The following is a 22,041-nucleotide window of genomic DNA, read 5'->3' as shown; positions in this document are numbered from 1 at the left end:
CCTGACAAGCTTCGAGTTCTGCTTCCTGCTATCCGCGTTCTACTCCATATTTGCATACTCCGATGTGCTGTTTGGAATATTGCAGAACAGGGAGTTTGACACGCAGTTCTGCTTGTCCATGGTGGACGACCTCTGCAACACCACAGAGAGGCAAAAAGGAAAATTTGATTCCATCTACGAGGACACTGTGAGTGAGACCGAAGTTCCAAGGAGACGCAGGACACATATGCAAGGAGAGGTTCGCGAGCAGTACCAACAGCTACACAGTGCGATCATCGACAACATTGTCACTCGGCTAAGAAACAGGTTCAATGACCATGAAAGGCTCATGTTCCTTGCCCTCCTTGACCCACAAAAGTTCCCAATATATAGGGAAACACCAAACTTTCCAAACTCTGCGTTCTCAAGTCTCGAGGAAAGCTATGGCACTAATTTTGATTTGCCGCGGCTTAAAACAGAACTCACCGTTATATACTCAATGTCTGACTTCGAGGGTAAGAGCCCGGCTGATCTGCTCTACTTTCTCCAGCAGAAGAGACTAATTGATATTATGCACCAATTGTATCTGCTTACCTGTCTAGTTTTGACCATTCCAGTGTCCACTGCATCAGTTGAAAGAACATATTCCAGGAACACCACTGGACAGGCCGGACTGTCAGCCCTGGCTTTGATCTCAATCGAAAAAGTACTTATTTCGGATGTAAAATCAAAAGACAAGCTATATGAACCTGCCATTGCCCATTTCATAAAGAAGGACAGGAGAATGGATTTCGTTTTGAAATGATAATCATAATGGCGAGTGGACTTTTTGTTTTCATCTACAGCTTGCTTTTGGTTGCTATCGCGTTCATATGAATACAATGTGTAAAATATTATTTCAACTTTAGATCACTGGTTGTGTGGTAAAAACAAAGGTAATGACATTGCAATTGGAAGTACTGGGTACATGACATTTCGTGTTGTGGTGCATTTTGTTATTGTTGCATGCTCGAGATAGAACATTGAATACAGTGTGACTTCTTTCTCTCTGACAGCATATACTGTCCGTGGTCTTGAAACAATGTGAGTAGTTGTGTGGTTGAATTTATTCCATCACTATTTGAGTGACTGTTTGTTTTGGCAAATGTTTATCTGAAACGACGCAACCATATTTTCTTGTAACGTGGTTCCTGCTATCGATATTTGCAACCATTGTGTACGTGTGCTGCTTCTGTGAGCCACAGCCGAGGCGTGGCTTAGGACCGTTTGACTCTGTCATCTAAGAATTGCTTCTCCTACATAGGTCTGCAAAAGAAAGGTCTCAAGTCAAGCTCTGTATACACAGGCATCCGAGTTCTCTATATGTATGACGTCAGATCCGCAACTGAGGGCCTAGCTCCAATAGTCACGGTTTGCCACTGCATTTGAAGTAGCCGTATGAGACTTCAAGCCAAATATTCCATTCACAAAACTGAGAAACTTCTAGGCACATGTGCTTTTCTCACGTTAGCAAATTATCAGCCAAGCCGCACTTCTTAACACTGGTCCGCTTAACCTGTCTGGGCTAGGGGGCAGTATTTTCACGGCCGGATGAAAAACGTACCCAATTTAAACGGGTTACTACTCTGGCCCAGAAACTAGAATATGCATATTATTAGTAGATTTGGATAGAAAACACTCTGAAGTTTCTAAAACTGTTTGAATGGTGTCTGTGAGTATAACAGAACTCATATGGCAGGCAAAAACCTGAGAAAAATCCAAGCAGGAAGTGAAAAGTCTGGGAATTGTAGTTCTTTTTATTCTCTATCGAAGCTCCAGTGTCTGTGGGGTGACTTTGCACTTCCTAAGGCTTCCATTGGCTGTCTAAAGCCTTCAGAAAGTGGTTTGAGCATTTTCCTGTCACTGGGCAGAGTATAGGAGCTCAGTTACTGAGTGGTCTGCCTGGCAACAAAGTGATTGGATATGCTCGGTCCCGCGAGCACGCCCCTCCTTCTTTTTCTTCTTGAATGAATATGCTATTGTCCGGTTGGAATATTATTGCAATTTTACGTTAAAAATACCATAAAGATTGATTTTAAACAGCGTTTGACATGCTTCTAAGTACGGTAATGGAACATTTTGACTTTTTGTCTCTCGATCTGCGCTCGCGCATTACCCTTTGGATAGTGCTCTGAACACACGAACAAAACGGAGGTATTTGGAGATAAATATGGATTATTTGGAACAAAAACAACATTTCTTGTGGAAGTAGCAGTCCTGGGAGTGCATTCTGACGAATATCAGCAAAGGTAATACAATATTTCTAATACTAATTCTGAGTTTAGGTTGCCCCGAATTTGGCGGGTGTCTGAATAGCTCGCCGTGATGGCTGAGCTATGTACTCAGAATATTGAAAAATGTGCTTTCTCCGTAAAGCTATTTTAAAATCTGACACAGCGGTTGCATAAAGGAGTAGTCTATCTATAATTCTTAAAATAATTGTTATGTATTTTGTCAACTTTTCTGATGAGTATTTTTGTAAATTGATGTGCATATTCACCGAGCGTTTTGGTGGGAATACATTTTCTGAATATCACGCGCCAATGTAAAATGCTGTTTTTGGATATAAATATGAACTTTATCGAACAAAACATACATGTATTGTGTAACATAATGTCGTAGGAGTGTCATCTGATGAAGAACGTCAAAGGTTAGTGCTTCATTTCGCTGTGTTTTGGGTTTTATTGACACATGTCCTTGCTTGGAAAATGGCTGTGTGATTATTTTTGTCTATGTACTCTCCTAACATAATCTAATGTTTTGCTTTCGCTGTAAAGCCTTTTTGAAATCGGACAATGTGGTTAGATTAACGAGAAGTGTATCTTTAAAATGGTGTAAAATAGTCGTATGTTTGAGAAAGTTGAATTATGACATTTTGTTGTTTTTGAATTTTCCGCCCTGATATTTCACTGGCTGTGTCCCGCTAGCTGTGTCCCGCTAGCCCTGATATTTCACTGGCTGTGTCCCGCTAGCGTCCCACCTAGCCCATAGAAGTTAACCCGGAAGCCAGCTGCACCAATGTGTCGGAGGAAACACCGTTCAACTGACGACCGAAGTCAGCCTGCAGGCACCCGCCCGCAAAATGTATGACTTCTAATCACTGCTGCTATTTAGGTTTGTGAGTTGTTGAAGATGATATGGGTCCTTCACCTGTCACTGCTGGTGGAGGTCAATGTTCGTGCCTTTATCTCTTCCTCAGTGGTCTTCTTGCTCATCTTCCTCTGTTTGACGGTGCTGCTGTCGGGCTTACTGCTCGGCTCCTCGGTCAAGCCTGGGAAGAACACACAGAATAAGATTACTCAGTAGGGGAATATCATGCCCACTCAGTAAGAACCGACCACAACACAACCACTCAATTAACCACTTAGAAAGGAGGAGCACAAATAGCATTACACTTGCTGTGGTGCTTAGAATGGTTCTAGTGGTTACAGCAGGTTAGTGTGCTGGGATGGTTCTAGTGGGTTACAGCAGGTTAGTATGCTGGGATGGTTCCAGTGGGATAAACAGGTTAGTATGCTGGAATAGTTCTAGTGGGTTACAGCAGGTTAGTGTGCTGGGATGGTTCTAGTGGGTTACTGCAGGTTAGTGTGATGGGATGGTTCTAGTGGGTTACAGCAGGTTAGTGTGCTGGGATGGTTCTAGTGGGTTACAGCAGGTTAGTGTGCTGGGATGGTTCTAGTGGGTTACAGCAGGTTAGTGTGCTGGGATGGTTCCAGTGGGTTACAGCAGGTTAGTATGCTGGGATAGTTCTAGTGGGTTACAGCAGGTTAGTGTGCTGGGATGGTTCTAGTGGGTTACAGCAGGTTAGTGTGCTGGGATAGTTCTAGTGGGTTACAGCAGGTTAGTATGCTGGGATAGTTCTAGTGGGTTACAGCAGGTTAGTGTGATGGGATGGTTCTAGTGGGTTACAGCAGGTTAGTGTGCTGGGATGGTTCTAGTGGGTTCCAGCAGGTTTGTATGCTGGGATGGTTCTAGTGGGTTACAGCAGGTTTGTATGCTGGGATGGTTCTAGTGGGTTACAGCAGGTTAGTATGCTGGGATGGTTCTAGTGGGTTACAGCAGGTTAGTGTGCTGGGATGGTTCTAGTGGGTTACAGCAGGTTAGTATGCTGGGATAGTTCTAGTGGGTTACAGCAGGTTAGTATGCTGGGATGGTTCTAGTGGGTTACAGCAGGTTAGTGTGCTGGGATGGTTCTAGTGGGTTACAGCAGGTTAGTATGCTGGGATGGTTCTAGTGGGTTACAGCAGGTCAGTGTGTTGGGATAGTTCTAGTGGGTTACAGCAGGTTAGTATGCTGGGATGGTTCTAGTGGGTTACAGCAGGTTAGTGTGCTGGGATGGTTCTAGTGGGTTACAGTAGGTCAGTATGCTGGGATGGTTCTAGTGGGTTACAGCAGGTTAGTATGCTGGGATGGTTCTAGTGGGTTACAGCAGGTTAGTGAGCTGGGATGGTTCTAGTGGGTTAGACAGGTTAGTATGCTGGGATGATTCTAGTGGGTTAGACAGGTTAGTGTGCTGGGATGGTTCTAGTGGGTTAGACAGGTTAGTATGCTGGGATGATTCTAGTGGGTTACAGTAGGTTAGTATGCTGGGATAGTTCTAGTGGGTTACAGCAGGTTAGTATGTTGGGATGGTTTTAGTGGGTTAGGCAGGTTAGTGTGCTGGGATGGTTCTAGTGGGTTACAGCAGGTTAGTATGCTGGGATAGTTCTAGTGGGTTACAGCAGGTTAGTATGCTGGGATGGTTCTAGTGGGTTAGACAGGTTAGTGTGCTGGGATGGTTCTAGTGGGTTACAGCAGGTTAGTATGCTGGGATGGTTCTAGTGGGTTACAGCAGGTTAGTGTGCTGGGATAGTTCTAGTAGGTTACAGCAGGTTTGTATGCTGGGATGGTTCTAGTGGGTTACAGCAGGTTAGTGTGCTGGGATGGTTCTAGTGGGTTACAGCAGGTTAGTATGCTGGGATGGTTCTAGTGGGTTACAGCAGGTTAGTATGTTGGGATAGTTCTAGTTGGTTAGACAGGTTAGTATGCTGGGATGGTTCTAGTGGGTTACAGCAGGTTAGTATGCTGGGATAGTTCTAGTGGGTTACAGCAGGTTAGTATGCTGGGATGGTTCTAGTGGGTTACAGCAGGTTTGTATGCTGGGATGGTTCTAGTGGGTTACAGCAGGTTAGTGTGCTGGGATGGTTCTAGTGGGTTACAGCAGGTTAGTATGCTGGGATGGTTCTAGTGGGTTACAGCAGGTTAGTATGCTGGGATTGTTCTAGTGGGTTACAGCAGGTTAGTGTGCTGGGATGGTTCTAGTGGGTTACAGCAGGTTAGTATGCTGGGATGGTTCTAGTGGGTTACAGCAGGTTAGTATGCTGGGATTGTTCTAGTGGGTTACAGCAGGTTAGTGTGCTGGGATAGTTCTAGTGGGTTACAGCAGGTTAGTGTGCTGGGATGGTTCTAGTGGGTTACAGCAGGTTAGTATGCTGGGATAGTTCTAGTGGGTTACAGCAGGTTAGTATGCTGGGATGGTTCTAGTGGGTTACAGCAGGTTAGTATGCTGGGATGGTTCTAGTGGGTTACAGCAGGTTAGTATGCTGGGATTGTTCTAGTGGGTTACAGCAGGTTAGTGTGCTGGGATAGTTCTAGTGGGTTACAGCAGGTTAGTGTGCTGGGATGGTTCTAGTGGGTTACAGCAGGTTAGTATGCTGGGATGCTTCTAGTGGGTTACAGCAGGTTAGTATGCTGGGATTGTTCTAGTGGGTTACAGCAGGTTAGTGTGCTGGGATAGTTCTAGTGGGTTACAGCAGGTTAGTATGCTGGGATAGTTCTAGTGGGTTAGACAGGTTAGTGTGCTGGGATGGTTCTAGTGGGTTACAGCAGGTTAGTATGCTGGGATTGTTCTAGTGGGTTACAGCAGGTTAGTGTGCTGGGATAGTTCTAGTGGGTTACAGCAGGTTAGTATGCTGGGATAGTTCTAGTGGGTTAGACAGGTTAGTGTGCTGGGATGGTTCTAGTGGGTTACAGCAGGTTAGTGTGCTGGGATGGTTCTAGTGGGTTACAGCAGGTTAGTATGCTGGGTTGGTTCTAGTGGGTTACAGCAGGTTAGTATGCTGGGATTGTTCTAGTGGGTTACAGCAGGTTAGTGTGCTGGGATAGTTCTAGTGGGTTACAGCAGGTTAGTGTGCTGGGATGGTTCTAGTGGGTTACAGCAGGTTAGTATGCTGGGATGGTTCTAGTGGGTTACAGCAGGTTAGTATGCTGGGATTGTTCTAGTGGGTTACAGCAGGTTAGTGTGCTGGGATGGTTCTAGTGGGTTACAGCAGGTTAGTATGCTGGGATAGTTCTAGTGGGTTAGACAGGTTAGTGTGCTGGGATGGTTCTAGTGGGTTACAGCAGGTTAGTATGCTGGGATTGTTCTAGTGGGTTACAGCAGGTTAGTGTGCTGGGATAGTTCTAGTGGGTTACAGCAGGTTAGTGTGCTGGGATGGTTCTAGTGGGTTACAGCAGGTTAGTGTGCTGGGATGGTTCTAGTGGGTTACAGCAGGTTAGTGTGCTGGGATGGTTCCAGTGGGTTACAGCAGGTTAGTATGCTGGGATAGTTCTAGTGGGTTACAGCAGGTTAGTGTGATGGGATGGTTCTAGTGGGTTACAGCAGGTTTGTATGCTGGGATGGTTCTAGTGGGTTACAGCAGGTTAGTGTGCTGGGATGGTTCTAGTGGGTTACAGCAGGTTAGTATGCTGGGATAGTTCTAGTGGGTTACAGCAGGTTAGTATGCTGGGATGGTTCTAGTGGGTTACAGCAGGTTAGTGTGCTGGGATGGTTCTAGTGGGTTACAGCAGGTTAGTATGCTGGGATGGTTCTAGTGGGTTACAGCAGGTCAGTGTGTTGGGATAGTTCTAGTGGGTTACAGCAGGTTAGTATGCTGGGATGGTTCTAGTGGGTTACAGCAGGTTAGTATGCTGGGATAGTTCTAGTGGGTTACAGCAGGTTAGTGTGCTGGGATGGTTCTAGTAGGTTACAGTAGGTCAGTATGCTGGGATGGTTCTAGTGGGTTACAGCAGGTTAGTATGCTGGGATGGTTCTAGTGGGTTACAGCAGGTTAGTGAGCTGGGATGGTTCTAGTGGGTTAGACAGGTTAGTATGCTGGGATGATTCTAGTGGGTTAGACAGGTTAGTGTGCTGGGATGGTTCTAGTGGGTTAGACAGGTTAGTATGCTGGGATGATTCTAGTGGGTTACAGTAGGTTAGTATGCTGGGATAGTTCTAGTGGGTTACAGCAGGTTAGTATGTTGGGATGGTTTTAGTGGGTTAGGCAGGTTAGTGCGCTGGGATGGTTCTAGTGGGTTACAGCAGGTTAGTATGCTGGGATAGTTCTAGTGGGTTACAGCAGGTTAGTATGCTGGGATGGTTCTAGTGGGTTAGACAGGTTAGTGTGCTGGGATGGTTCTAGTGGGTTACAGCAGGTTAGTATGCTGGGATGGTTCTAGTGGGTTACAGCAGGTTAGTATGCTGGGATGGTTCTAGTGGGTTACAGCAGGTTAGTGTGCTGGGATGGTTCTAGTAGGTTACAGCAGGTTTGTATGCTGGGATGGTTCTAGTGGGTTACAGCAGGTTAGTGTGCTGGGATGGTTCTAGTGGGTTACAGCAGGTTAGTATGCTGGGATGGTTCTAGTGGGTTACAGCAGGTTAGTATGTTGGGATAGTTCTAGTTGGTTAGACAGGTTAGTATGCTGGGATGGTTCTAGTGGGTTACAGCAGGTTAGTATGCTGGGATAGTTCTAGTGGGTTACAGCAGGTTAGTATGCTGGGATGGTTCTAGTGGGTTACAGCAGGTTTGTATGCTGGGATGGTTCTAGTGGGTTACAGCAGGTTAGTGTGCTGGGATGGTTCTAGTGGGTTACAGCAGGTTAGTATGCTGGGATGGTTCTAGTGGGTTACAGCAGGTTAGTATGCTGGGATTGTTCTAGTGGGTTACAGCAGGTTAGTGTGCTGGGATGGTTCTAGTGGGTTACAGCAGGTTAGTATGCTGGGATGGTTCTAGTGGGTTACAGCAGGTTAGTATGCTGGGATTGTTCTAGTGGGTTACAGCAGGTTAGTGTGCTGGGATAGTTCTAGTGGGTTACAGCAGGTTAGTGTGCTGGGATGGTTCTAGTGGGTTACAGCAGGTTAGTATGCTGGGATTGTTCTAGTGGGTTACAGCAGGTTAGTGTGCTGGGATAGTTCTAGTGGGTTACAGCAGGTTAGTATGCTGGGATGGTTCTAGTGGGTTACAGCAGGTTAGTATGCTGGGATGGTTCTAGTGGGTTACAGCAGGTTAGTATGCTGGGATTGTTCTAGTGGTTACAGCAGGTTAGTGTGCTGGGATGGTTCTAGTGGGTTACAGCAGGTTAGTATGCTGGGATAGTTCTAGTGGGTTAGACAGGTTAGTGTGCTGGGATGGTTCTAGTGGGTTACAGCAGGTTAGTATGCTGGGATTGTTCTAGTGGGTTACAGCAGGTTAGTGTGCTGGGATGGTTCTAGTGGGTTACAGCAGGTTAGTATGCTGGGATGGTTCTAGTGGGTTACAGCAGGTTAGTATGCTGGGATTGTTCTAGTGGGTTACAGCAGGTTAGTGTGCTGGGATGGTTCTAGTGGGTTACAGCAGGTTAGTATGCTGGGATTGTTCTAGTGGGTTACAGCAGGTTAGTGTGCTGGGATAGTTCTAGTGGGTTACAGCAGGTTAGTATGCTGGGATAGTTCTAGTGGGTTAGACAGGTTAGTGTGCTGGGATGGTTCTAGTGGGTTACAGCAGGTTAGTATGCTGGGATGGTTCTAGTGGGTTACAGAAGGTTAGTGTGCTGGGATGGTTCTAGTGGGTTACAGCAGGTTAGTGTGCTGAGATGGTTCTAGTGGGTTACAGCAGGTTAGTATGCTGGGTTCGTTCTAGTGGGTTACAGCAGGTTAGTATGCTGGGATTGTTCTAGTGGGTTACAGCAGGTTAGTGTGCTGGGATAGTTCTAGTGGGTTACAGCAGGTTAGTGTGCTGGGATGGTTCTAGTGGGTTACAGCAGGTTAGTATGCTGGGATGGTTCTAGTGGGTGACAGCAGGTTAGTATGCTGGGATTGTTCTAGTGGTTACAGCAGGTTAGTGTGCTGGGATGGTTCTAGTGGGTTACAGCAGGTTAGTATGCTGAGATAGTTCTAGTGGGTTAGACAGGTTAGTGTGCTGGGATGGTTCTAGTGGGTTACAGCAGGTTAGTATGCTGGGATGGTTCTAGTGGGTTACAGAAGGTTAGTGTGCTGGGATGGTTCTAGTGGGTTACAGCAGGTTAGTATGCTGGGATGGTTCTAGTGGGTTACAGCAGGTTAGTATGCTGGGATGGTTCTAGTGGGTTACAGCAGGTTAGTGTGCTGGGATAGTTCTAGTGGGTTACTGCAGGTTAGTATGTTGGGATGGTTCTAGTGGGTTACAGCAGGTTAGTGTGCTGGGATAGTTCTAGTGGGTTACAGCAGGTTAGTATGCTGGGATAGTTCTAGTGGGTTACAGCAGGTTAGTATGCTGGGATAGTTCTAGTGGGTTACAGCAGGTTAGTATGCTGGGATAGTTCTAGTGGGTTACAGCAGGTTAGTATGCTGGGATGGTTCTAGTGGGTTACAGCAGGTTAGTATGCTGGGATGGTTCTAGTGGGTTACAGCAGGTTAGTGTGCTGGGATGGTTCTAGTGGGTTACAGCAGGTTAGTATGCTGGGATAGTTCTAGTGGGTTACAGCAGGTTAGTATGCTGGGATGGTTCTAGTGGGTTACAGCAGGTTAGTATGCTGGGATGGTTCTAGTGGGTTACAGCAGGTTAGTATGCTGGGATGGTTCTAGTGGGTTACAGCAGGTTAGTATGCTGGGATAGTTCTAGTGGGTTAGACAGGTTAGTGTGCTGGGATGGTTCTAGTGGGTTACAGCAGGTTAGTATGCTGGGATGGTTCTAGTGGGTTACAGTAGGTCAGTATGCTGGGATAGTTCTAGTGGGTTACAGCAGGTTAGTGTTCTGGGATAGTTCTAGTGGGTTAGACAGGTTAGTATGCTGGGATGGTTCTAGTGGGTTACAGCAGGTTAGTATGCCGGGATAGTTCTAGTGGGTTACAGCAGGTTAGTGTGCTGGGATGGTTCTAGTGGGTTACAGCAGGTTAGTATGCTGGGATAGTTCTAGTGGGTTACAGCAGGTTAGTATGCTGGGATGGTTCTAGTGGGTTACAGCAGGTTAGTATGTTGGGATAGTTCTAGTGGGTTACAGCAGGTTAGTATGCTGGGATGGTTCTAGTGGGTTACAGCAGGTTAGTATGCTGGGACGGTTCTAGTGAGTTAGACAGGTTAGTATGCTGGGATGGTTCTAGTGGGTTACAGCAGGTTAGTATGCTGGGATAGTTCTAGTGGGTTACAGCAGGTTAGTATGCCGGGATGGTTCTAGTGGGTTACAGCAGGTTAGTATGCTGGGATGGTTCTAGTGGGTTACAGCAGGTTAGTGTGCTGGGATGGTTCTAGTGGGTTACAGCAGGTTAGTATGCTGGGATGGTTCTAGTGGGTTACAGCAGGTTAGTATGCTGGGATTGTTCTAGTGGGTTACAGCAGGTTAGTGTGCTGGGATGGTTCTAGTGGGTTAGACAGGTTAGTGTGCTGGGATGGTTCTAGTGGGTTAGACAGGTTAGTGTGCTGGGATGGTTCTAGTGGGTTACAGCAGGTTAGTATGCTGGGATGTTCTTGTGGGTTAGACAGGTTAGTGTGCTGGGATAGTTCTAGTGGGTTACAGCAGGTTAGTATGCTGGGATGTTCTTGTGGGTTAGACAGGTTAGTGTGCTGGGATAGTTCTAGTGGGTTACAGCAGGTTAGTGTGCTGGGATAGTTCTAGTGGGTTACAGCAGGTTAGTATGCTGGGATGGTTCTAGTGGGTTACAGCAGGTTAGTATGCTGGGATGTTCTTGTGGGTTAGACAGGTTAGTGTGCTGGGATAGTTCTAGTGGGTTACAGCAGGTTAGTGTGCTGGGATAGTTCTAGTGGGTTACAGCAGGTTAGTATGCTGGGATGTTCTTGTGGGTTAGACAGGTTAGTGTGCTGTGATGGTTCTATTGGGTTACAGCAGGTTAGTGTGCTGGGATGGTTCTAGTGGGTTAGACAGGTTAGTGTGCTGGGATGGTTCTAGTGGGTTACAGCAGGTTAGTGTGCTGGGATGGTTCTAGTGGGTTACAGCAGGTTAGTATGCTGGGATAGTTCTAGTGGGTTACAGCAGGTTAGTATGCTGGGATGGTTCTAGTGGGTTAGACAGGTTAGTATGCTGGGATGGTTCTAGTGGGTTACAGCAGGTTAGTGTGCTGGGATGGTTCTAGTGGGTTACAGCAGGTTAGTATGCTGGGATAGTTCTAGTGGGTTACAGCAGGTTAGTATGCTGGGATGGTTCTAGTGGGTTACAGCAGGTTAGTATGTTGGGATGGTTCTAGTGGGTTACAGCAGGTTAGTATGCTGGGATGGTTCTAGTGGGTTACAGCAGGTTAGTATGCTGGGATAGTTCTAGTGGGTTAGACAGGTTAGTGTGCTGGGATGGTTCTAGTGGGTTACAGCAGGTTAGTATGCTGGGATGGTTCTAGTGGGTTACAGTAGGTCAGTATGCTGGGATAGTTCTAGTGGGTTACAGCAGGTTAGTGTTCTGGGATAGTTCTAGTGGGTTAGACAGGTTAGTATGCTGGGATGGTTCTAGTGGGTTACAGCAGGTTAGTATGCTGGGATAGTTCTAGTGGGTTACAGCAGGTTAGTGTGCTGGGATGGTTCTAGTGGGTTACAGCAGGTTAGTATGCTGGGATAGTTCTAGTGGGTTACAGCAGGTTAGTATGCTGGGATGGTTCTAGTGGGTTACAGCAGGTTAGTATGTTGGGATAGTTCTAGTGGGTTACAGCAGGTTAGTATGCTGGGATGGTTCTAGTGGGTTACAGCAGGTTAGTATGCTGGGACGGTTCTAGTGAGTTAGACAGGTTAGTATGCTGGGATGGTTCTAGTGGGTTACAGCAGGTTAGTATGCTGGGATAGTTCTAGTGGGTTACAGCAGGTTAGTATGCTGGGATGGTTCTAGTGGGTTACAGCAGGTTAGTATGCTGGGATGGTTCTAGTGGGTTACAGCAGGTTAGTGTGCTGGGATGGTTCTAGTGGGTTACAGCAGGTTAGTATGCTGGGATGGTTCTAGTGGGTTACAGCAGGTTAGTATGCTGGGATTGTTCTAGTGGGTTACAGCAGGTTAGTGTGCTGGGATGGTTCTAGTGGGTTAGACAGGTTAGTGTGCTGGGATGGTTCTAGTGGGTTAGACAGGTTAGTGTGCTGGGATGGTTCTAGTGGGTTACAGCAGGTTAGTATGCTGGGATGTTCTTGTGGGTTAGACAGGTTAGTGTGCTGGGATAGTTCTAGTGGGTTACAGCAGGTTAGTATGCTGGGATGTTCTTGTGGGTTAGACAGGTTAGTGTGCTGGGATAGTTCTAGTGGGTTACAGCAGGTTAGTGTGCTGGGATAGTTCTAGTGGGTTACAGCAGGTTAGTATGCTGGGATGGTTCTAGTGGGTTACAGCAGGTTAGTATGCTGGGATGTTCTTGTGGGTTAGACAGGTTAGTGTGCTGGGATAGTTCTAGTGGGTTACAGCAGGTTAGTGTGCTGGGATAGTTCTAGTGGGTTACAGCAGGTTAGTATGCTGGGATGTTCTTGTGGGTTAGACAGGTTAGTGTGCTGTGAGGGTTCTATTGGGTTACAGCAGGTTAGTGTGCTGGGATGGTTCTAGTGGGTTAGACAGGTTAGTGTGCTGGGATGGTTCTAGTGGGTTACAGCAGGCTAGTGTGCTGGGATGGTTCTAGTGGGTTACAGCAGGTTAGTATGCTGGGATAGTTCTAGTGGGTTACAGCAGGTTAGTATGCTGGGATGGTTCTAGTGGGTTAGACAGGTTAGTATGCTGGGATGGTTCTAGTGGGTTACAGCAGGTTAGTGTGCTGGGATGGTTCTAGTGGGTTACAGCAGGTTAGTATGCTGGGATAGTTCTAGTGGGTTACAGCAGGTTAGTATGCTGGGATGGTTCTAGTGGGTTACAGCAGGTTAGTATGTTGGGATGGTTCTAGTGGGTTACAGCAGGTTAGTATGCTGGGATGGTTCTAGTGGGTTACAGCAGGTTAGTATGCTGGGATAGTTCTAGTGGGTTAGACAGGTTAGTGTGCTGGGATGGTTCTAGTGGGTTACAGCAGGTTAGTATGCTGGGATGGTTCTAGTGGGTTACAGTAGGTCAGTATGCTGGGATAGTTCTAGTGGGTTACAGCAGGTTAGTGTTCTGGGATAGTTCTAGTGGGTTAGACAGGTTAGTATGCTGGGATGGTTCTAGTGGGTTACAGCAGGTTAGTATGCTGGGATAGTTCTAGTGGGTTACAGCAGGTTAGTGTGCTGGGATGGTTCTAGTGGGTTACAGCAGGTTAGTATGCTGGGATAGTTCTAGTGGGTTACAGCAGGTTAGTATGCTGGGATGGTTCTAGTGGGTTACAGCAGGTTAGTATGTTGGGATAGTTCTAGTGGGTTACAGCAGGTTAGTATGCTGGGATGGTTCTAGTGGGTTACAGCAGGTTAGTATGCTGGGACGGTTCTAGTGAGTTAGACAGGTTAGTATGCTGGGATGGTTCTAGTGGGTTACAGCAGGTTAGTATGCTGGGATAGTTCTAGTGGGTTACAGCAGGTTAGTATGCTGGGATGGTTCTAGTGGGTTACAGCAGGTTAGTATGCTGGGATGGTTCTAGTGGGTTACAGCAGGTTAGTGTGCTGGGATGGTTCTAGTGGGTTACAGCAGGTTAGTATGCTGGGATGGTTCTAGTGGGTTACAGCAGGTTAGTATGCTGGGATTGTTCTAGTGGGTTACAGCAGGTTAGTGTGCTGGGATGGTTCTAGTGGGTTAGACAGGTTAGTGTGCTGGGATGGTTCTAGTGGGTTAGACAGGTTAGTGTGCTGGGATGGTTCTAGTGGGTTACAGCAGGTTAGTATGCTGGGATGTTCTTGTGGGTTAGACAGGTTAGTGTGCTGGGATAGTTCTAGTGGGTTACAGCAGGTTAGTATGCTGGGATGTTCTTGTGGGTTAGACAGGTTAGTGTGCTGGGATAGTTCTAGTGGGTTACAGCAGGTTAGTGTGCTGGGATAGTTCTAGTGGGTTACAGCAGGTTAGTATGCTGGGATGGTTCTAGTGGGTTACAGCAGGTTAGTATGCTGGGATGTTCTTGTGGGTTAGACAGGTTAGTGTGCTGGGATAGTTCTAGTGGGTTACAGCAGGTTAGTGTGCTGGGATAGTTCTAGTGGGTTACAGCAGGTTAGTATGCTGGGATGTTCTTGTGGGTTAGACAGGTTAGTGTGCTGTGATGGTTCTATTGGGTTACAGCAGGTTAGTGTGCTGGGATGGTTCTAGTGGGTTAGACAGGTTAGTGTGCTGGGATGGTTCTAGTGGGTTACAGCAGGTTAGTGTGCTGGGATGGTTCTAGTGGGTTACAGCAGGTTAGTATGCTGGGATGTTCTTGTGGGTTAGACAGGTTAGTGTGCTTGCAACACAAGGGTTGACGGTTTCATTCCCTCATGGGAAACATATAGTAAATATACTGTACGTGTCGCTGTCACCTGTTGTTAGCTAGCTACCTAACGTTATTTGGCTACTTATACATCAAACTTGCCAATATATTAAGATGGCATATACAAGATAGCGTAGCAAGGCAGACGTGTTCGTCGTAAATGTTGTCTTTTTTTTCCTTCGTCTTTTTTGTATATATTTCAATTTCTTTTTCCATTTTTAAATTAAACATACCTTCCGGCAACCCGTCTCACCCAATGTGATACGGATCCACTATTTTTAGACCTTATAGCTAGAACCTCCATCAGAAGCTAACCATCAGATACTAACCAGCTAATTAGCTACTAGCTATTTAGTCATTGCTAGTCCCTGCTAGCGGCTTTTAACTCTAGCTCAGAAACCAGACGCATTTACCATGGATAATAACCGTCAGTCTGCACAACGCCAGTCTGCTCAGCACGATGTCAACCCTGAGCATATCAGGACTGCTTTTCTCCACCATTACTCCAGATTACTCCATTACTGGACCATTATTCCAGATCCTCGCAGCTAGCTAGCTGCTACCGAGTGGCCCAGCCCCGAAGCTAGCCTTAGAACCAGGCCCATCTCCCGGCCTGCTCAGTGGACCCTATGATCACTCGGCTACACAGCTGATGCCTCCCGGACTCTTCACTAACACGACTAGAAGCCACTACATCGCCGGATTCCTGCCGTAAGCTCTGGACCTTTGTATCGGATCATCGCAACTAGCTAGCTGCTACCGAGTGGCCATAGTGGCTAACGCTCTTGACCCGAAGCTAGCACCAGTTAGCCTTGGGCCAGGCGCATCTCCCGGCTAGCAAACGATATTACTCCAGCTACATTCCTTCTTTTTCCAATTGGCCTGCACCCTTTGTCGACATGAAGCCCCGCAGATCCATCACGACTGGTCTGCTGACATAATTCCATCCGATGTGCCCTCAACCGGCCTTTGTCGTATGTCAATGAAGACGCTTCTCCTAGCCCCGGCCTGCTAACTTATGAACGCCGTGTCTCCCGCTTGCTAGCGTAGTAACGACTTCCCTGTTTCATCTATTGCTGTTCACTGGACCCTATGATCACCTGGCTACATAGCTGATGCCTGCTGGACTGTTCATCAATCACGGTACTCCATTTTGTTTGTTTTGTTTATCTGTCGGCCCCAGCCTCGAACTCAGGCCCTGTGTGTAGTTAACTGACCCTCTCTGCCCATTCATCGCCATTTTACCTGTTGTTGTTGTCTTAGCTGATTAGCTGTTGCTGTCTTACCCCGTTGTCTTAGTTAGCTCTCCCAATCAACACCTGTGATTGCTTTATGCCTCGCTTTATGTCTCTCTCTAATGTCAATATACCTTGTATACTGTTGTTTAGGGTAGTTATCATTGCTTAATTTTACTGCGGAGCCCCTAGCCGCACTCAACATGCCTCAGATACCTCTTTTGTCCCACCTCCCACACATGGGGTGACCTCACCTAGCATAACTAGTACCTCCATAGTACCTCCAGAGATGCAGCCTCTCTTATCGTCACTCAATGCTTAGGTTTACCTCCACTGTACATTATGCCCTGAATCTATTCTACCATGCCCAGAAATCGGCTCCTTTTATTCTCCGTCCCCAATGCACTAGACGACCAGTTTTGATAGCCTTTAGCCGTACCCTCTGTTCCTCGGGTGATGTGGAGGTTAACCCAGGCCCTGTGTGTCCCCAGGCGCTCTCATTTGTTGACTTCTGTAACCGTAAAAGCCTTGGTTTAATGCATGTTAACATGAGAAGCCTCCTCCCTAAGTTTGCTTTACTTACTGCTTTAGCACACTCCGCCAACCCTGATGTCCTTGCCGTGTCTGAATCCTGGCTTAGGAAGGCCACCAAAAATTCTGAGATTTCCATCCCCAACTACAACATTTTCTGTCAAGATAGAACTGCCAAAGGGGGAGGAGTTGCAATCTACTGCAGAGATAGCCTGCAAAGTTCCATCATACTTTCCAGGTCTATGCCCAAACAGTTCGAGCTTCGAATGTTTTTGTTTTGTCTCTCACTGTTGCTGCCTGTTATAGATCCCCCTCAACTCCCAGCTGTGCCCTGGACACCATATGTGAATTGACTGCCCCCCATCTATCTTCAGAGTTCGTTCTGTTAGGTGACCTAAACTGGGATATGCTTAACACCCTAGCCGTCCTACAATCTAAGCCAGATGCCCTCAATCTCACACAAATCATCAAGGAACCCACCAGGTACAACCCTAAATCCGTAACCATGGGCACCCTCATAGATATTATCCTGACCAACTTGCCCTCCAAATACACCTCTGCTGTTTTCAATCAGGATCTCAGCGATCACTGCCTCATTGCCTGCATCAGTTATGGGCCCGCGGTCAAACGACCACCCCTCATCACTGTCAATCGCTCCCTAAAACACTTCTGTGAGCAGGCCTTTCTAATCGACCTGGCCCAGGTTTCCTGGAAGGATATTGAACTCATCCCGTCAGTTGAGGATGCCTGGTTGTTCTTTAAAAGTAATTTCCTTAAATATGCCCCTTTCAAAACATGTAGAACTAAGAACAGATATAGCCCTTGGTTCACTCCAGACCCGACTGCCCTCAACCAGCAGGAAAACATCCTGTGGCGTACTGCACTAGCATCGAATAGTCCCTGCGACATGCAACTTTTCAGGGAAGTCAGGAACCAATACACACAGTCAGTTCAGAAAGCAAAGGCTAGCTTTTTCAAACATAAATTTGCATCCTGTAGTTCTAACTCCAAAAAGTTCTGGGACACTGTAAAGTCCATGGAGAATAAGAGCACCTCCCCCCAGCTGCCCACTGCACTGAGGCTTGGAAACACAGTCACCACAGATAAATCCACGATAATCAAGAATTTCAAAAAGCATTTCTCTACAGCTGGCCATGCTTTCCTCCTGGCTACCCCAACCCCGGCCAACAGCTCTGCACCCCCCACAGCTACTTGCCCAAGCCTCCCCAGCTTCTCCTTCACCCAAATGCAGATAGCAGATGTTCTGAAAGAGCTGCAAAACCTTGATTACTAGTCTGTTCAACCTCTCTTTCGTATCGTCTAAGATTCCTAAAGATTGGAAAGCTGCCGCGGTCATCCCCCTCTTCAATGGGGGAGACACTCTAGACCCAAACTGTTACAGACCTATATCCATCCTGCCCTGCCTTTCGAAAGTCTTCGAAAGCCAAGTTAACAAACAGATCACTGACCATTTCGAATCCCACCGTACCTTCTCCGCTGTGCAATCCAGTTTCCAAGCTGGTCACGGGTGCACCACAGCCACGCTCATGGTACTAAACGATATCATAACCGCCATCGATAAAAGACAGTACTGTGCAGCCGTCTTCATCGACCTGGCCAAGGCTTTCGACTCTGTCAATCACCGTATTCTTATCGGCAGACTCAACAGCCCTGGTTTCTCAAATGACTGCCTCGCCTGGTTCACCAAATACTTCTCCGATAGAGTTCAGTGTGTCAAATCGGAGGGCCTGTTGTCTGGACCTCTGGCAGTCTCTATGGGGGTACCACAGGGTTCAATTCTCGGGCCGACTCTGTTCTCTGTATATATCAATGATGTCGCTCTTGCTGCGTGTGATTCCTTGATCCACCTCTACGCAGACGACACCATTCTATATACATCAGGCCCTTCTTTGGACACTGTGTTAACTAACTTCCAGACGAGCTTCAATGACATACAACATTCCTTCCGTGGCCTCCAACTGCTCTTAAACACTAGTAAAACTAAATGCATGCTCTTCAACCGATCGCTGCCCGTACCCACCCACCCGACTAGCATCACTACTCTGGACGGTTCTGACTTAGAATATGTGGACAACTACAAATACCTAGGTGTCTGGCTAGACTGTAAACTCTCCTTCCAGACTCATTTAAGCATCTCCAATCCAAAATTAAATCTAGAATCGGCTTCCTATTTCGCAAAAAAGCCTCCTTCACTCACGCTGCCAAACATACCCTTGTAAAACTGACTATCCTACCGATCCTCAACTTCGGCAATGTCATTTACAAAATAGCCACCAAACACTCTACTCAGCAAACTGGATGCAGTCTATCACAGTGCCATCCGTTTTGTCACCAAAGCCCCATATACCACCCACCACTGCGACCTGTATGCTCTCGTTGGCTGGCCCTCGCTACATATTCGTTGCCAGATCCACTGGCTCCAGGTCATCTATAAGTCTTTGCTAGGTAAAGCTCCGCCTTATCTCAGCTCACTGGTCACCATAACAACACCCACCCGTAGCACGCGCTCCAGCAGGTATATTTCACTGGTCATCCCCAAAGCCAACACCCACTTTGGCTGCCTTTCCTTCCAGTTCTCTGCTGCCAATGACTGGGAACTTATTGCAAAAATCGCTGAAGTTGGAGACTTATATCTCCCTCACTAACTTTAAGCATCAGCTATCTCAGCACCTTACCGATCGCTGCAGCTGTACATAGCCCATCTGTAAAAAGCCCACCCAACTACCTACCTCATCCCCATATTGTTTTTATTTACTTTTTCACTCTTTTGCACACCAATATTTCTACTTGCACATCATCTGCACATCTATCACTTCAGTGTTAATTTGCTAAATTGTAAATACTTCGCTACTATGGCCTATTTTTTGCCTTACCTCCTTACCCCTTTTTGCACACACTGTATATAGATTTTCTATTGTATTATTGACTGTATGTTTGTTTATTCCATGTGTAACTCTGTGTTGTTGTTTGTGTCACACTGCTTTGCTTTATCTTGGCCAGGTCGCAGTTGTAAATGAGAACTTGTTCTCAACTGGCCTGCCTGGTTAAATAAAGGTGAAATAAAAATGTAAAAATATGTAAAAAATTAACTATAGGCTATCTAACTAACTACCCAACGATTATTGACTTGATTATTCCCGTCATGCTTAGCTAAATGGTATAGTAGTTGTGCGTTCTCAATGGACATACGGGTGCTTTCGTAAATTCGCTTTGGCCATCTATTCAGATTTCAGAGCACTCAAGTCAGAGTGTACCAGAGCGCAGAATAATGAATTTACGAGAGCTCAACACCCGTTGAATATGGCGGTGTTAGTAAATGTCGGCAAAAAAGCGTAATTAAATTGTTGCCAGCAGCACAGTTACAGTCAAGGGCGAGTTAAAATGGTCAGAGTGGTCTCATTTGTGTCTGGAAGTAGCTAGCAAGCTAGCCAATGTTAGCTTGGGTGCTTGACTGCCGTTGTAATTGCAGAACGCTCAAATCCCCTACTCCTTGGCCCGAGCATCCAGTGTGCGCTCCGAGAGTGAAATGCTCTGAATTTACAAACGGACAATCTGACAAGGCTTTGAATTTACAAGCGCACTCTGGCACTCCAGCTTGAATTTAAGAACACACCCGAAGTCGTAAAATGTCTAACTAGTAATGTGTTATGCTAGCAAGAGGTTGCATAGCAACAGCATCAACTTCCGGTAGACAGGCGAAGAGCTAGTACGCTCAACTGAAAGCATACTGTTATTTTACAGTATACTAAAATGAACTAATAGTATATAGTATGTAGTATATACTCATTAAGTATACAGTATGTTAGTATGGGTATTCAAACACAGCTATAACCTACAAGCTAAATTGCTCTATGGTCGCTGTGATGGGAAAGAGGGGGTGACAAGAACTAATTAAAACAAATTATATTATAACTTTCTGAATGCTGTGTCAGGTGTGTGTGTGTGTGTGTGTGTGTGTGTGTGTGTGTGTGTGTGTGTGTGTGTGTGTGTGTGTGTGTGTGTGTGTGTGTGTGTGCGTGCCTGCCTGCGTGTGTGTGTGTGCATCTATGTGTGTGTCGTCAGGGGTGTGTATGTACAGTCCAGTCTTGGTGCCTCACTCACCCAGAAGCTCCTTACGGGTGCGGCTGGCGATTTCTTTGATCTCCATGCGGGACAGAGACAGGGTGTGTGAGGCCCCCTGCATGGGGGCCCCCGCGGGGGCTGTCAGGCCCGTCACCACCTTGTTGACCAGCGGGGACTTGAGGGGCCTCTCGATGCTGCGGCCCACTAGGTTACTCAGTGGGATCTTGAAGATGTGCTTACACTGTGTCTCACCTGGAGGGTGAAAAGCAGAGATACAGAGAGAGTGGGGAAGGATAGAGAAGGAGAGATACAGAGAGTTGGGATGGATGGAGAAGGAGAGATACAGAGAGAGTGGTGATGGATGGAGAAGGAGAGATACAGAGAGTTGGGATGGATGGAGAAGGAGAGATACAGAGAGTGGGGATGGATGGAGAAGGAGAAATACAGAGAGAGTGGGGAAGGATGGAGAAGGAGAGATACAGAGAGTGGGGATGGATGGAGAAGGAGAAATACAGAGAGAGTGGGGAAGGATGGAGAAGGAGAGATACAGAGAGTGGGGAAGGATGGAGAAGGAGAGATACAGAGAGAGTGGGGATGAATGGAGAAGGAGAGATACAGAGAGAGTGGAGATGGATGGAGAAGGAGAGATACAGAGAGAGTGGGGATGGATGGAGAAGGAGAGATACAGAGAGAGTGGGGATGAATGGAGAAGGAGAGATACAGAGAGAGGGGAGATACAGAGAGTGGGGATGGATGGAGAAGGAGAGATACAGAGAGAGTGGGGATGGAGAAGGAGAGATACAGAGAGTGGGGATGGATGGAGAAGGAGAGATACAGAGATTGGGGATAGATGGAGGAGGAGAGATACAGAGAGAGGGGGGATGGATGGAGAAGGAGAGATACAGAGAGAGTGGGGATGGATGGAGAAGGAGAAATACAGAGAGAGGGGGGATGGATGGAGAAGGAGAGATACAGAGAGAGTGGGGATGGATGGAAAAGGAGAGATACAGAGAGAGGGGGATGGATGGAGAAGGAGAGATACAGAGAGTGGGGATGGATGGAGGAGGAGAGATAGAGAGAGGGGGGATGGATGGAGAAGGAGAGATACAGAGAGTGGGGATGGATGGAGGAGGAGAGATAGAGAGAGGGGGGATGGATGGAGGAGAAGAGATACAGAGAGAGGGGGATGGATGGAGAAGGAGAGATACAGAGAGGGGATGGATGGAGGAGGAGAGATAGAGAGAGGGGGGATGGATGGAGGAGAGTTACAGAGGGAGGGGGGATGGATGGAGAAGAGATACAGAGAGTGGGGATGGATGGAGGAGGAGAGATAGAGAGAGGGGGGATGGATGGAGGAGAAGAGATACAGAGAAAGGTATTTCGGTGAGAGAGAGACATTTCAACACCAGGCAACTTCAGGCAATGACGTTATGGAGACCTCCTTAGACTGGTTAGTTTACCACACACACACACACACACACACACACACACACACACACACACACACACACACACACACTAGAGGAACATGTGTAAGAACAGGAACATGAAGAACATGATCATGTCATGTTCCAATCAAGCCTACTCTATCTAAACT

The 22,041-nt window shown here is 47.0% G+C and overlaps 1 protein-coding gene across 6 annotated transcripts in view; it reads right to left on the bottom strand.

Moving 5' to 3' along the window:
- garnl3 (GTPase activating Rap/RanGAP domain like 3) overlaps positions 1 to 22,041 on the bottom strand; it is a 261,207-nt gene that overhangs the window by 3,862 nt on the left and 235,304 nt on the right. For all 6 annotated transcript variants that reach the window (XM_045692975.1, XM_045692952.1, XM_045692967.1 and 3 more), the window contains 2 exons: positions 20,484 to 20,696; positions 3,169 to 3,289 (listed from right to left, as the gene is read on the bottom strand). In XM_045692975.1, coding sequence (XP_045548931.1) covers positions 3,169 to 3,289; positions 20,484 to 20,696 — 334 coding nt within the window. The remainder of the gene's footprint in view (positions 1 to 3,168; positions 3,290 to 20,483; positions 20,697 to 22,041) is intronic.

The sequence above is a fragment of the Salmo salar genome, chromosome ssa01 (genome assembly GCF_905237065.1).
Source record: "Salmo salar chromosome ssa01, Ssal_v3.1, whole genome shotgun sequence".
Lineage (NCBI taxonomy): Eukaryota > Metazoa > Chordata > Actinopteri > Salmoniformes > Salmonidae > Salmo > Salmo salar.
Note: the sequence above shows the minus strand (reverse complement) of the source record. Positions and strands in the feature narration are given on the sequence as shown.